At 36.8% G+C, this 17,215-nt stretch overlaps 1 protein-coding gene across 2 annotated transcripts in view; it reads left to right on the top strand.

Annotated features, from left to right (window-relative positions):
* atp2a3 (ATPase sarcoplasmic/endoplasmic reticulum Ca2+ transporting 3) overlaps window positions 1-17,215 on the top strand; it is a 62,479-nt gene that overhangs the window by 35,689 nt on the left and 9,575 nt on the right. For both annotated transcript variants that reach the window (XM_079871378.1, XM_079871377.1), the window contains exons 9-13: window positions 9,370-9,458; window positions 9,607-9,709; window positions 11,682-11,813; window positions 15,714-15,830; window positions 16,748-16,966. In XM_079871378.1, coding sequence (XP_079727504.1) covers window positions 9,370-9,458; window positions 9,607-9,709; window positions 11,682-11,813; window positions 15,714-15,830; window positions 16,748-16,966 — 660 coding nt within the window. The remainder of the gene's footprint in view (window positions 1-9,369; window positions 9,459-9,606; window positions 9,710-11,681; window positions 11,814-15,713; window positions 15,831-16,747; window positions 16,967-17,215) is intronic.

Below are 17,215 nucleotides of genomic sequence, written 5' to 3'. Positions count from 1 at the left end.
TCAAAAGAAGAGAGCAGGAAAGGTTTGGAGAATGTATTCTTTGTTTTCTTTCCACCATCTGTACCTCTCCCACCCTTTTTATTCATTTATCAGCCTCCTTGCATCTCCCGCTTCTAGTTTTGTGACCTTTAGGATTTCAATAGGAAAATCATGATTTTTTTTTTCTCTTCTGTGTTACTGCACAGTGCACTCATTCGTATTAAAGTGGCCCCTAACATTTCCATTGTGAGCTCCTCCCTTGTTTTCAGTGTTTACGAAGGAAGCCTATGTTATATGTTATATTCCTTGTTGCAAAGCCCCACAGCACATGTGAACGTCCATCTGTGTGCGTCTGCCTGAGGTCTCTCCTGTGTCTGACAGCAGGGTGTTCCCTCTGTTCAGAAACTGCTTAATTCCCTGCAAGTGCCGGGGACTTTCCGGAAAGAGTCCCACTGCGCTGTGGTAAATATTTACTCACTCCGCGCCCTGATCCCAGACCTGCAACGATCAGAGCTCAAACATTAAGGGCGAGCACTGTAGTCAAACACAATGACATTCACTTTACCAGCTCTGCACTTCAACAGTGATGAGTGTTTCCTGGACACATATTGAACCTAGTATCAATCTAATACATCCTGTTCAAGGGGATCCTCAATGAAAACACTTTTTAAATTAAGAAGGTACATCTGTATCTTGGAAACTAAAACTCCTTTCAGGCTTACAGTTATGTAATAGACTTTCAATTCCAGCAGACCAAATGATCAAAAAAGCCATAATATACTTGTGTAATATTTTTGTGGAAACCGTGATATACAGTGCTATGCATAAGTTTAGACACCCATGCTAAAGTTGACTAAAAAGAGGAATAAAAAATCATCTTTTGGAAATTAAACTTAATGCCTTAATTTAAAAAATTAGGAAAAATCCAACCTTTAAGGACACCAATTTTCTTTGTGAATGAATAATGTATCGTAAATAAACAAATGTTCTTCCTTAAAATACAGGGTGCATAAGTCTGGACACCCCTATGTTAAATTCCCATAGAGGCAGGCAGATTTTTATTTTTAAAGGCCAGTTACTTCATGGATCCAGGATACTATGCATCCTGATAAAGTTCCCTTGGCCTTTGGAATTAAAATAGCCCCACATCATCACATAGCCTTCACCATACCTAGAGATTGGCATGGTTTTATTTCAATTAGCCTAATAGCTAGTTTGATTTGCATTGAGAGATGATCTTATGGAAAGTGCTCCATGCCAATCTCTAAGTATGGTGAAGGGTGTGTGATGATGTGGGGCTATTTTAATTCCAAAGGCCAAGGGAACTTTATCAGGATGCATAGTATCCTGGATCCATGAAGTAACTGGCCTTTAAAAATAAAAATCTGCCTGCCTCTATGGGAATTTAACATAGGGGTGTCCAAACTTATGCACCCTGTATTTTAAGGAAGAACATTTATTTATTTACGATACATTATTCATTCACAAAGAAAATTGGTGTCCTTAAAGGTTGGATTTTTCCTAATTTTTTTAATTAAGGCATTAAGTTTAATTTCCAAAAGATGATTTTTTATTTCTCTTTTTAGTCAACTTTAGTATGGGTGTCTAAACTTATGCATAGCACTGTATATATTTTTTAAGCATACAAAACTTCAAAAGAACAGTCTTTATTTAAATCTAATTTGTAACAACTAAAAGTCCTTTTCCAAATCACTTTTAATTAATTTAATATTTCCTTGCTAAATAAAAGTATTCATTTCCTTTAAAAAAGTCTGTTTGAGATTTTGTCAGTAAGATTTTTTTTGTTGTTGTTGCAAGAATCCTTAAAAATCCTATAAGTTATAGAACTCAAAACTTCCTTGTTAGTCTAAAAACCAAGCCAAGGTCCCAAAAAGACTCGTTTTAGATTTCGTCTCAGTATGACATCATAGCTTGATGAAAGACCGCCTCTACATAAAAAACAACGACTACTTCTACATCAATGCCTCTTTAGCCCCACTGATTCACACGTTATGTAGTAGTAAATACAAGAGAGACACAAACACAGGATTACTCCAGCAACAAAACCATAGAGATGCCTCTGAGGATTACAAGACTCTTTGCCTTCCTTGTGATCCTAACATCAAAAAAGTGTGGATGAACTTTATTTTTAAAGAAGTTCCAAATCGTGTCAGTAAGACATGGCTGATGTCCGTTTCATTTTACCGCAAATTTGTTTTTAAGCAAGACACAGTTCAGGCTTTTCAGAGAGACTAAAAAACAAAAACAAAAAAATTATGCAGTGCAGACTATATTGATTGTCGCAACACACAAATGTGAGTAACAAAGGTTTTACCCTGTGTCACTATTGCTTTGCCTATTTCAGATTGTTTGATATGTACTCAGTTTACTTTCACTTTACTGAAAATGGTGAACGATGAATTTAAGAACAACAGTGCAACAAACAGTGGTCATTCATTCATTCATTCATTCATTCATTCATTCATAATTTGTTTACAAGAAACACTGTAGGTTCTCCTGTCAACTATAACTGTGGTAACTCCAAGTACTTTATTTGCCATAACCAAGACTTATAAAGCATATTTAATACGCATAAATGTTTTCAACCATGTAACGAGATGAACACATTTCTGTCTTTGTTTCAACGCTAATATAATGTGATGAAACACAACATAAAGATGATTAATTACAATGATGTTGCAGACTGGAGTATCCTGTGTATTTGAGGTGTAGGTTCGTTGCCTTTCTAATTCGGGATCAGACTCTGGCTCAAATATGTATGGCTGAATTTCACCGGTTGCTATTTTTCAAATAATTGTGTAATTGCGGGAACCTTGAAAATGATTTTAATATGCAAAACTGTTACTCAATCATAGCAATGAGCGTTTACTTCCAAGTTTTGAATGCGGCAAGCCCATCAAAACAGAGTGTTTCAAAGAGAAGCTCAAAAACAACATAGGAAATAGCCTAATACTTCTAAATTAGGATGTTTTTTTTTATGTAAAATGCAGAAAAATGTATTTAAAAAATGCAATTCATGACCCTTTTAATACTCTTATTCAGCAGGGAAGTATTCAATAAATGCTAAATAAACCCCATTCACTTTTTTATTATGCTGTAAATATATGTAGATAAATATTTATGGATTTGTATAGAAAAATATTAGATTTTGTTTTGTATATGGATTTATTTCTCAACAGCTTCTAGCTTCTCTTGTCAGCAGGATTACGGTGTGGTGGGCACTGGGCTGATTTTGACTTACATCTTGGCTCTGTCTCAGGCTGGACTTTGTGTCTGATAACCTTTTTTCTTCTCATCCTCTTGCCTTCATACCTTGGTCTTCAACATCTTACCCAGCAAGGGATTCCCGCCTGCAATCCTTCATTTTTTGTGCGCTGTCATTTTTATGCCACTCACGCTCCTTGCGTCTGCTCCCACTGCAGCACGATCCAAGAATGGATGCAGAGTCACGGACACACGTGTTTAGAAAGCCTAATGCGGACTATTCACTGTAACGCACTGTATTGTTGTACTAGGTGCCTTTTGTGTTAAATTACTCTTTATTTTGAACACAGTAGTCCTTATTTTGATTTTCTTTTTCCTTTTCCATTAATATTAATTAATATTAGACATTACCAAATTTCATCACATATAGGAGAGAGAGAGACATATACATTATATAAAAGTTCTGCAAACAAACTGAGGCCAATTTCAATTCAGAAGCAGAGTTAAATACATGTCTGTCTGATTGTTGCTAATTTTTTTACCAATCTCATACTTCACAGTGGGGAACAGGTAACAATGTCAGTCTCAGCCTGAAGCAGTGACAAAATTCATCACCTGAAGAGAGAGGAAGAAAAGACATTTCACATGCAAGACAGAATTTTAAAATTGAGCTTGTGGAAATGTGTCCCAAATGGATTCAACATTCTGTTAAACCTCCTGTGCCTCGTAATGTTAAGTACTAAAAGCGTTCTGCTGAGAGGCTTATTATAGGGACAGACAAGATGCTTATCCTGGGTTTGGAATTAGTGCTGTCACTATGTCGCAGTGTTGTTCAGGATCGCCTAAGCCAATCAACCCACTGTGTGCCTTTTTGGAGGCCAGACATCATCCAAGTGTCACTGCCACTAATGCGGAAGTCACTTTGGCTAAATCAGGCAGAAATACGGGTGTCTAAAATTATTTTCCACTCCTGTGAAACACATACACACATATCCTTATCAGAGGATCATCATTGCATATCACTGCATGCTACCCTGTTCCCTGGTATTTGTTGCTATGACAACGTATTACAACACTGTTCCTTGTCTGCCAAGTTATGGGATGGTTGTTGGTGTTTTTGGTGCAGATCTGATTTATAAATGACTGTAAACAAACAATGCAGGCTAGCAACAACCCTCATCGTGATGTTTTTTCTTTAGATTATTTTATGCTACTGATGCATCACTGCTACTGGTTGGTACATTTCAGTACATTGTGGGTGTTACATCTTATTTTACTGCACTGGAGGGGGGAGGGGGGAATCTACAGAATTCTGGGGAATTTATTTAAATATGTTCAATAGTTACTGTTGCATAGTGGGGGTTTTAATTGTCGATATAATGTCGATACACTCAAAGAATGCTAAAATTAAGCAACAAAGTCAGTATACATGGAGAGTAGGGTTTATTTGTAGAACATGATAAATTCTAGTCATTTGAATTCTTGTGGAGTTATTGGGGTGATATGCAGGCCTATAAATACCTAAAGATGAACTTACAACCAAACAAAGATTTTTCACTAAATGAACATGTCAGAGACGAGCATTCCGAGGTCAAAGAGTACATTGTGATAGTGGGCTGGCAACTAGGTCTAATTTTCTTCTTTTTCCTCTTGCCCAGTTGACAATGTCTGTTTGCATGGTGTTTGACTGTGGAAATCGAGCAGCACAGATTCCTGTGTAGTTAAAGACCAGAGAAGCAGACCACAAAAATAGTGTTTACCAGAAAAGAGAACCTGCTGCTTTTGTAACTTGTGGTTAGAATCAGCTGGCCCAGTGCTCCAACAATTTAAAAAGCAGCAATCACATGCTGTAATGTTCCCAAAAATACACATCTAATTATTTGCTCTTTTATGTTAGCTTTATCAAGTAAAAAGTACTTGTGCACGAATGCAGAGAAATGGCACTGTGTACCAGTTGTTGTTGATAATTTGGTCATTACTTTATAAAGAATTTTTTTTGCCTGAGAAGACTGTTCTTTCCAGCAGAGCAGGCTAACTCAATAATCCATTTATTTTAAGGGCTTAGGGGCATGATCCAGCCCTCTGATTGCTGCTGCCTGCCGCTCGCTTTGTGTTTTCCACACTTAAGTTTTGTGTATGTGTGTCCGTTTCAAACAGGAAACAGGAGTACTGTGGAACTCTGAAAGTTTTACAACTTAACTGCTCCATTAATTCTTTAATCAGACACATTTAATTGAGTCTTGCTGTGAGTGAAGTCACGCCAAGAGAGGATGTTTTTCCCTCTGCATGTTTGTACATTTGTGTACGTTTGAGACGACCTTTCATATGATTTTCTTTTTAAGGAACTGCCCATACATGGCTGCTTGGCAAGTGTTGTTTTAGCGATGTCTAAGTTTAGATGCTTCATTATTGAACAGAGTGCATATATTGATAAGAACCTACTTCTGGTAGTTGTGTGTGTGTGTGTTTTAGTGTCCATGCAACTTGAGCTCGACCGCATTGGCTTTTAATCATGATAAAACACATTTCAGCAAGTCCACCTGCATAGTCAAAATTTACAGCACCTCGTAAGATCAGGAGTCATTTTTACTCGTTCCCGGCGCGCACCTCCATTTCAGACCTGTCATCCAAACAGAAAGGTGGGGACTGCGATCAATGGTGTTCGCCAAATTGGCTTTATGAGTTCCATTTCACCATCCACCTGTTTCATCTGCCCCTACGCCCACATATTGGAGGAAGGGGATAGTGAAAATAAGATCTCTCTTCTCTCTGCTGAAACACGCCCAGGGCTGCCACAGCTCCTGCTGGCTCGTTTCAGTTTGATGAATGTCGTAGCAAAGACTCGATGTTAAAAAAAAACATTAAAAAAAAAACTCTAGAGCATTGCATTATGGGTTTGGCCGATTTGTCTGAGGTTGTCAGGCTGAACTCATCTTCACCTCTCATGTCGTTTAGCTTTTTTGAACACTTTTGTGGTGTTGATTCCAAAAATCAGAAACACTTTATTTGCTTCAGTAATGCAGTAGAATTTAGCCTTGGTTGTGCACACTGAACAACACAGTACAGTACAACACCTGGAGTTAATTATAATAAAACTGGACAGATCTTTGCTGAAACATGGGCAAAGTGATTTGTTTGCTCTCTTTCACCTCATTTGGTCCATTGAAAGCAGACATTTCAGTAGGAGGCAGTAGTTTATTGTAGTCTGTGTTGTCTGTTGGCAGTTGTGTTGAGTGTGTTGGTTCAGACAGGGAAGAGCTCATGCCAGGCCACTAAACTTTAATTTAATTTAATTTAATTATTTTTTATTTATTTTTTAAATAATTTTGAAGAATTATAACTAGTCAGGCGGGTACAATGAGTAAATCAAATAAACAAACATAACAAGACATACAAAAACAGTGACAAATTAAAAAATTAAACAAAAATGCGAAAATGTTTACAGATTGAAACACACTTTGTAGCTTTCTTATTTTTCAAACCCAATATTGTGTTTAGGTATTGTTGAATTTCTGCTCTTAAAATTAAAATTAAAGGCTTGTTTCCTCCAAATTTACATTTATGAATACTAAATTTAGCTATAACAGAAGAAGCAGATTAATTAAGTAATATTCCTTATGATAAGATTTGACATAAGAGAAAAAAACAAATAACACATTTTTAAAGCACAGTTGAAAGCTGGGCATGATATGAGCCTTAATAAAAGAACAGAAATCTGATCAAAAACATTTGAATGACTCCAAAATAAATGATAAAATGTTTCATCATGTAGATCACAAAATGTATCAATATCACAATTGAATCTGTTCACAAGATAATTACATGGGTAATATTTATAAATGAGTTTAAGCAAAATTTCTTTGATTTTGTTTGTGATAAAATTTTTTATGAGGAAGTTTCCAGATTTTATTCCATAACAGATTATCTGTTTCCAAAATGATATAATATCAGGTCTGGAGACAATATCCCTTTGAAAAAAAGCCCGTACACAATGATTATTATATTTAATATAGGAAAGAGAGAAACAGATACGGCCATCTTCAGTAGCAGGATCCAACGAGTATGGAGCTAGCAGAGGACAGGTATTTTTAAGAAGCATTTTTAGACCAGAGGGAACAGCATCCATAACCACAGCAAAATCTTTAGGAGTAACTGGAATATTATATTTAGAAAGAAATTTAGAATAGGACAACATAAGTCCTTCATGGTTATACAGTTGGCTAACAAAAACTATATCATTACAAAACCAATTCATAAGAAATAAAGATTTGGATTTATACAGAATGTGCTTATTATTGCATATAAAACACCTGTTTGGAGAGAAATTGTGTTTATATAAAAGTCCAAGAAAGAAGCATCTGTTTGTAAAAACATTAGATAGTTTTAAAGGAAGTTTGGTAATACTGTAGTCACAAAGCAAAAGGAATTGAAGACCACCAACTTGTGAAAAGATAAAGTGAGGTATAATATTCCAGATAGATATTGGTTTTTTTAAGGAATTGCTTAATCCAGTTAAGTATAAAGGTGTGATTAAGGGTGGTAAAATCTAAGAAGACCTTCATTTTCAGTTGAGTTCATAACCATCCTCTTCATTCTTTACAATCTTAATACCTAAATATGTGATTTCATCTTTAATGGGAATATTTCAAATTGACAGAAAATTATTATTTATATTCAGGTAAAGCCCTGAAGCTTTAGAGAATGTATGGATAATCTTAAGGGCTAAACTCCTGCATCTTTTAAAAAAAGAATGGTATCGTCTGCCAATTGACTAATGATAATTTCCCTGCCAGCAGCAATGATACCTCTTAAAGGGCTCTGTTTAATATCATCTGCAAGAAGTTGTGAGTAAAATAAATAAATATGGGGAAATATGGCATCCCTGTCTGATACCATGATTGAGATTGAATCTGGGTGAGGTGCCAATATGCGGCTTGATTGAAACAATTTGCATTAGAATATAAAGTTTTAAATGGAATTAATAAAGAAATCACCAAAAACAATTTTTTAGGGCCGAATATATGAAATGATGTTCAACCGTTTTGAAGGCCTTATGGAAGTCTAAGACCAGGGCACTAAACACACAGGAACCTACCCAGTGCATTATGACATCATTGCTTTGCCTCTGATTGGCCGGGGATGAGGGAAACCCCAGAGCTGATTGGGTGGAGTCACTACTGTCAGTTGGTGGTGGTTGTTTTTTTCTTTGCTGCTGTGTTTTTTTTTTTTTTTAATGCAATTGGGGTTTGTAACTATTTTCAGATGCCTTGGAGAACTTATTTTCTTGTTCTTCTTTTAACCATGTTTTCTTAGGCACAGTTGTGGAGTTTGTTTTTCCAACTTATTTAATTACAAGAACCACTTTTAAATGGTAAACTTATAAGCATTTAGAACTTTATGTGCCAGGATTTCCTCATGGAAAACCTGGGAATATCAAGGAATTTTAAAATGGACTTTTCCTGGCCTGCGGATGTTTTGGAAATGAATAAAACATTGAAGTCAAGAAAGTTTCTATAGTGGACAACATATTTTGTTTCTGGATACAAGGCTCAACAATAAGATTTTTATTTTCTGCTAGCCCATTTGGCCAGTAGTTTTTATATTTAATATTATTCTTATTCTTATCCTTATTACATTCAAAAGTTTGGAGTTCTTTTATTAAGCAAGGAAGCATTAAATTGATCAAAAGGGACAGTAAAGACTTTCACATTGTAAAAAAAACAATTTTTTTTTATTTTTTTTTATTTAATTTAAATAAATGTTCTTTCGAACTTTCTAATTACCAGAAAATCTTGAAAAAATAAAATCATCATTATATTTTTGTTATAATAAATGCAGCCTTGGTGAGCATAAGAGACTTTTTTTTTTATCATAAGTTTTCCCGACCCTAAACTTTGAATAGTAATGTATATATGTACAAAATGTTAAGGTTACTTTATAAAATTATGAATGTATAATTTTTTTATATATATATATCATATTTTATACATTTTCTGAGTGCAATCTCAGAAACAAAAATCCTAATCCAATAATCATGAACAACTGTAAAGAAGTCATAGAAATGAAATGTCCAAAAGAATTTGTAACCCTGATGTGCAGTATGTTTCGTTAATCTCCATGTTTCTCATGCTGTCTCTCTCCCTATCTCACTTCTGTCTCTCTTAGATGTTTGTGGTTAATAAGGCTGATGACACCAGCTGCTCCCTGCATGAGTTCACCATCACCGGCTCAACCTATGCTCCGGAGGGACAAGTGTAAGAGCACACACAAACAAACTCTGAGTCCTTGATCCTTTCCAAAACATCTTGTCATTTTTACCTCCTCCAAATAATCTAATACTCATTCTGGATACTTAGTTTGTATTTACATCCCTTTATCTTGCAATAACTGTCTCTCCCTTAGGCTGAAAGCTGACAAGCCTGTGCAGTGTGGAGATTATGATGGTCTAGTGGAACTGGCTACTGTCTGCTCCCTGTGCAACGACTCTTCGCTGGACTATAATGAGGTCAGTTGTGTGCGTGGATCTTCTCCTGCATCCAAGCCTTGGATGCCATATTCACCCTTCTGAGTTTAACAAAATGAGTCTTGTTCAGTGTCCTACTCTCATTGCTGAAGTGCTAACTATTCACCCTGTTTTCTTTAGGGACAGACAGCTTTTTAATTTGCTTGTTTTGTGCATTTGGCTTGTATTTCTCACCTCTGTGCCATTTCCATGGTATCATGGTTACTGTTGCATAATATCATAGCGTTTTCCGTGGTTGACGGGTAGGGTAAAGGACAGTGCAAGTTAGGACAAGCTGAAGATTTTTAAAGCGTACTTTGTTGTTAAAGGCACCCAATCTAATGTTAAAGTTAAAGGACGCCACTAAATCAGCAATATCAAGCAAATATTTTTAAAAAAGTCTTATTACTTTAATCTGACCATGTTTTTAATAGGATAAATAATCGCTAGCTGAGTAAATGTCATGTTTCACTACCACAGCACCCTGCTTCCTGGAATAATGCAAATTTCAGGACAGAGTTGACCACCATCCTTAAAGCGAACTGTGAATCTAATAAACCATTATAGATGTTAACACAGGAGCCATGTGTTTGAATGATGAGTAACAAATGTTAGCCTGGGATTTTCATAGAGCACACTGTTAGGGCTATCACTAACGATTATTTTGGTAATCGAGTCATCGGCCGATTATTTTGATGATTAATCGGATTTTTTTGTAGTAATAAAAACAGACCTAAGCAAACAATAGCTTTTAAAATGACTTTAAATAAAATATCTATGCTGTAGTATGTTTTTTTTTAATGGTTTTAATATTTTAGCAGCCTTAGAAATCGGTCTAATAATGCTGTTAATGGATTCTTTTCTGTGGAAACGCCACTTCCCGGATTTTGCCGGTTACTCGACATGGGTAAATTACAATCGAGGATTTTTTTAAATCGAGTACTCTAATTTAATCGAGGAATAGTGACAGCCCATGATCTTTAGGTGCAGCCATTACAGTTACAAATCAGATTCCCACAGTCATGGAAAACCAGGAAATATTATATAAATTTAAAATTGTGATTTATAGTCTTGGAAATGTCATTTAAAAAAAAAAAATCCATTTTACAATATTCTACTGTTTATAAATGAGTCATTTAGACATTTATATTGTTACAAAAGCTTTCCATTTTAAATAAATGCTGTTCTTTTTCCATCAAAGAAATCATGGTTTCCACAAAAATATTTAGCAGAACTGTTTTCAACATTGATAATAAGAAATCTTTCTTGAGCAGCTAATTATTATTAGAATGATTTCTGAAGAATCATGTGAGACTGAAGACTGTAATGATGCTAAAAAAATTAGCTTTGCCATCACAGGAATTTAATTACATTTTAAAATATATTTTAAAATGAAAACAGTTATTTTAAATTATAATTAAATTTCACTATATTATTGTTTTTACTGTATTTTTGATCAAATAAATGCATCATTGGCGAGCACAAGTTACTTCTTTCAAAAACATTAAAACATCTAAAAAGCCCCAACATTTTGAACACTAGTGTACAGTACATGCATTTTCTAAATTGATTTGCATTGAATGTATATAGTTTAACAGTACCTACAGTAAGAATCAAAACCCAAACAGCCTTAGGAAACGGTCATGTGCTTTTCATAAAAATAATTTATCATCCAGTAATCAAGAATGACTGGGAAAGTCATGAAAATTAGCTGGACAAAAATGTTAAGAACCCTATATAGAAATTATTTAAAATGTTATAATAGGACATGCTTTGTTGCTGCACTTGTACAGAGTTAGATGAAGTTGGATTTCTTTGTTACTGTACATACTCGTATGGTCCATTGCTTTCATGCGACATTTAAACTGCACAGTACCAATCATTTCTGAAGTGAGTGCATGACTCTAGTCTTATGTTTTAATGATTATGCAAGTGCCATATACTTCATGTTGTTTGTGCTTATGCTGTCCCGCAGGCTAAAGGAGTGTACGAGAAAGTGGGCGAGGCCACGGAAACTGCGCTCACAACGCTGGTTGAGAAGATGAACGTGTTTAAAACGGATCTCTCTGGACTTAGCAAAGTGGACCGAGCTGCAGCTTGTAACTTGGTAAGAAGGGAGCCATGGTGTCCACCAGGATATGAGACAGACTGCAATAAAAGAGAACATAACCGGAGAGTTTGTGATGAAAAACGATAAATGGAGAGATAGATATTTGAAGCTTCAGAAGAAATATTAGAGCTCATAAAGTTTGGTCAGTGGTGGAAGACAAGAAATGAAGACATGTCCGTTCTGTCGAGTATCCTTGCAAGCACAGTTAAATGAGTTAAATGAAGTCTGAAATTAACGTAGAAATGTGAGAAAATGGGATGCGTGTCAGATCTGCATCATGTGTGGCAGGTCTTAAAGTGACAGCAGCCTAATAAACCTGCTGCTGTTGCACCTGCACAGACAAATGGCCTTTCAGCCCGCTGAAAAGGGTGGGGCCGACAGCCTATTTATGTCACGCTGAAAGCCATTTTCATCACAATTTTTTGACTGAGGAGCGGCAGCGTTGCATCTCATGTAGGCGCAGTAGCATTAGCAAGCTACTCACTGCTCATTCCTGTTGCAGAGGAGGCCACCTGTTGGCTAATGTGCCTTCTCCTTTGCAAAGAACATCGGGCAGTAGGAGTTCTCTTTCGATGCAAAGCGGTCCACATCTGCTTGCCCAAAAATGCTTCAGATCATGCGGACCACTGCTGAGTTGACAACGACTTAGGGTGACTCGAGGCAGAGGAAGAACTGGCCCGTCTTGGCAGGAAGTGGCACATCGCCTGTGACTACTTCTGGGCTGCTGTAAAAAGCTCCACAAAGCCATCCGGATCCAGCTTGGCCACTCGCGGCGTACGCTCTGGCTTAGCTCTGCACGGCTTAGAGGGATGGGCCACCTTGGTCTTCCAGCCGAGGGCAGTGGGCGGGCAGAGGCAGCTGCGGGCGGGCTCCTCTGGGGTTGACCACTTTAAGCCCAACTCTTCTACAGCCTTTGTAAGGACGCTGATAAGCTCCGAGTCCTGCTGAGGCCTGGCTGTGTCTGTCTCTTTTAGAGGCCGGGGGTGGAGTCATCGCCAGAGTTCACCCAGTCCTCTGCCTCAGAAGCAGCTAGCGACATACTGTCGTCAAAGCCCTCCTCGGAGCCGCCAAAAGAAACCATGGCGCTTGCACAAAGTGAGGGGTGCTGGTCTTCGCGGGTGAAGAGCACTTGTGAATCGTCATGCTGAGGGGAGAGTGAGGCACGTGGGCGCTGGGCCGACATGAGCTAACTACAGTCTGGTTGCTCCGCCCCACGGCTCCACTGTTTCTTCCGTCTCTGCTCGAGCAGGGAAGACAACGGGAGAGCGTGCAAGGCAGGTTGCTCGCTTTAAAGAAAGCGGTCCCAGAGCGCAGCAGTGCGAGACCCATGCTCGCCCGTGCGAGAGCAGTTGGTCTCCATGAGTGCAACCTCAGCGTGGGCGTGTCCCAGGCAAGTTATACACTCAGTGTGTTCATCCGAGGGATGCAGAGGAGCCCTCTATGAGCCACACTCATGGCTCGTCATTTTGAAGCAAACGACACTTGAATTTGCTCTTTTAGATCGTGAAATTTGCTCTGAGTAATTTCTGGATGGCCGCAGGGGAGAAACGCTGAGTGAGTTGCAAGTGTGAAAGCGCCTTTAATACCCTGCTTCAGGCTTGTTCTATGGCGAGCAGAAGGCTTCTTTCTTCTCTTCAGAGTCAGCAAGATTATCATCGCGCTTGAAGGAGAAACATTTTCACAAAAATGGTTTTCAGCACGACTTAAATAGGCAATCGGCCCCGCCCTTTTTGGCGGGCTGAAAGGCGTGAACCAATCAGGCTTCAGTATTCGGAGAAAACTGAGTTTTCCCAATAAGCATCAGAAACTGAAGCAAGCGTGAACCGTATCGAAAGGGAATCTGACTGGGCCAATAGGAAAATTGAGTCCTGATATATTGAAGGGCACAGATAAATGTGGCATTTATTACAAAATACTCCTGATTTATGTGAAGATTTTTTAAGTTCACTTAAATTAAATGTTATATTTTGTAAAGCCTAATAAATGTTAAAATTGATAGCTTTCAAATTATTACAACATAAAAATCTATATAAAAAACGTTAATGTTAGGTGTGAATAATAGCAATTACAGAAAAATGTGCGATTTAATTAGGTACGTTTTTTTAATTCAATGACAGCACGAATATGTGTGCGTGTGCACGTGTTTCTCTTGCATATAAACAATGATTTTCACTAAAACCCTGAAAACATGATGGGAAATGTCTCTAACACACAAACACTCACACAAGTTGTTAAACTTTATGCACGCATACCAATTGGTGTAAGTATGATGTGAAAGACCACTGGGACAAAATAAAAACATTGGAACAGTGGACTAGTCTTGATCCCCCTCTCCTTTTTCCCTACGGGGATCATTTTTCTCTGAAAGAGTGAATGACCAGCACCACTTTCTTTATTCTGCTGACCCCTTAATCCTTCTTCTCTCCAAAAAAAGAAACTTAGTCACACAGACTCCCAGAGGAAAAGCATAATATTTAGATAACCTCTTCATACACTCGCCTGGTTATCTAAACTTTCCACTGTGATCCAAAACTTCACTGCCCTATGGAAACAAAAAAGAGACATTTCTTCTGTCTCTACATATTGGTGGTAACTTTCAAAGATGTCAGATGGTTGGATGGGCGCATTAATTGATGTAATAGGGAGTTAGATGTTTTTTTTGTTGAGGATTGAGAACACAGGAAACCTGCTGAGGAATGACGTCGTGTTCTCAGATAAGCTGGAAATGGGAGACACTGGTTTTCTCTCACACATGCATGCCTTATCTAAACATCTGTAGAATGACTGAGTAGATCATCTGATCCCAATATAAAACAGAGCCACAGACAGAGACAGCAACAGAGTAAGTAGGTAGGCCAGTGTAAAGGCTCTCTTTTCTCATGTGATGGAGGTGGTTTCCACCTAGTGGCAAAATGATGCTCTTGCATCACTGAATGTTTCTCTTGCATATTTTTTTGTGGTTATTTGATTTTATTTATTTATTTTCAAAAGTGAATACATAACAGAAAATTATGGGGGATGATCAGTTTCTATTTTTAGCAAAATATATTTTTATTTGTGGTAGAAATATGTACACTACAATTTAAAAGTTTGGGGTCAATAAGATTTTTTTTTTTTTTAAGAAATTAATACTTTTAATCAGCAAGGACACATTAAATTGTGCAAACGTTACAGTAAAATTATTAATACAAAATATTTATATTTCAAATAAATGCTGTTCATTTGAACTTTCTATTTAACTTTCTATTCATCAAAGAATCTGCAAAAATGTATCATGGTTTCTACAAAAATATTAAGCAATTTAGAAATGTTTCAAGAGTAATTGCAACTGAAAATTCAGCTTTTCCATCACAGGAATAAATTCAAATATATTAAAATAGAAAACTGTTATTTTGAGTTGTACTAATATTTCACAATATTACTGTTTACTGTATTATTATTAAATAAATGTAGCCTTTGTGAGTATAAGAGACGTCTTTTAAACACATTAAAATATCCTACCAACTTTTGAATGCTTTTTTCATTAAATGTTGTGTACTTTTTTTTAAAATAAAAAGTTATATGCAGAGATGCCTAATTGTTTAACCTTGCAGTTAGTTTCAAACATATTTTGAAATTTTCTGTTGCTACTGTAATTAATGTCTAAACACTTTTTGAGAAAACTACTGCAGTGTTGCATAGAGTCTGTCAGTTATGTGTATGAGACTCTTCTCCAACCACCTGGGCTTGACTGCTGACTACAAACTTGTCTGAAGGCAACCCTAGAAAACAGCTGAGAGAGTGCAGGGCATCTTACCCAACATACATGCACACTGATAGCAGAGAGTGTTTCACTTCTGTTTAATGTAACATCTCTCATTCTCTCTTAATCTCTTTTTCTTTCCTTCTTCCCCCTAGATTATCAGAAAACTCATGCAGAAAAAATTCACACTGGAGTTTTCCAGAGACAGGAAGTCCATGTCTGTGTACTGCACTCCCAATGGCTCAAACTCTCAGAGCAAGATGTTTGTCAAGGTATTTAAACACATCCAAAAACAGTGGCGGTTTTGGGGAAAATTACTTTTAAAAAGCAATGCTTTACAATATTGCATTACTTAGTTACTTTTATGGAAAGTAATGCATTACATTATTTTTGTGTTACTTTCTCTCATCTGGGCTGGTCTTGCTTTTTTGTGTTTTAGTAAATAAAAAAAAGGTTCTATGTTTGGCAAATATAAAGGCCCTTTCGCACCAAAGGTGCAAATGCAAAAGGAAATGCAAATTCACACCTGTACAGTAGAGGGTGCTTCTCAAACAAACCTTTCAGCTGTGCTGCCATTCTGGATTGCAGACAAATAGGATGCAGGAGAAGAAAGTTAAACACTCCTCAGCAATAAAGAAAACACAAATGTGATGTTTATGTCAAGTTAATTTTGCTTTATTATAGTTTAATTGGCTCATCGAGAGTCAGCAGCAAAGACATTGGTTAAAAAGTGAGATTAAATACATAAAGTAGGTTTGTTTTATTGTATTTAACTATTGCAGATTTGCATAATATTCTGACTTTGTATTTCAATGTTTTTATTAATTTTGAGTAATACTGAATGTTTTTGTGCAAGTGAGATGAATAAAGCATGCGGACATTTAGTCTATAACTACAATATCTTTCATGTTTACACAGCGCCTCTGCCTCACTCCTGATTTCTCTCAAAATGGGGATGGGATAGCCTGCCAGTCAATAATTGGGAAAACAAAGTTACTTGAGTTACTTATTTGAAAACGTAACTCAAATATTTTGTTGTAGATTTAGAAGTAATGCATTACTTTAAAAAAAAAAAGCAATCTGATTACGTAACTTGCGTTACCCCCAACACTGAACATCGGACATCTATAAATACCTTCAGTAAACTTTGCATCACACCTGGTTCTCCTTTCATTCTTTCTGTATGTAGGGTGCTCCAGAGAGCGTGATTGACCGTTGTCAGTATGTGCGTGTTGGTAAAGACCGTATCCCGTTGACCATGGCAGTGAAGGAGGAGCTGATGAGCACTATTAGAGACTGGGGGTCAGGCAGAGACACACTGCGCTGCTTGGCTTTGGCCACACGAGACGCTCCTCCTCCTGATGACAAAATGGACCTGGAAAACGCTGTCAAGTTCTCAGAGTATGAGGTGAGAGAGTTTGGATGTTGTGTAAAATCTTTATACACATCTGTACAATAGTTTTTCGCTATGTATACTATAATGTACAGTGACACAAAAAATATAACAGTTCCATTCCGTTACATAGCAAAACAACAAGAGGTTTATTTTAAAGCAAGATAACACAAGGACACTTCTCAAATAGAATTTTGTTGGGTTTAAAATGATGTATTAAAACAATTATTAATTAGTTACAATTTTTAATTAGTTGTTATTAAA

This window comes from Squalius cephalus, assembly GCF_949319135.1.
Source record: "Squalius cephalus genome assembly, chromosome: 5".
In the NCBI taxonomy this organism is placed as follows: Eukaryota; Metazoa; Chordata; class Actinopteri; order Cypriniformes; family Leuciscidae; genus Squalius; species Squalius cephalus.
This window is presented reverse-complemented; position numbering and strand designations above follow the sequence as displayed.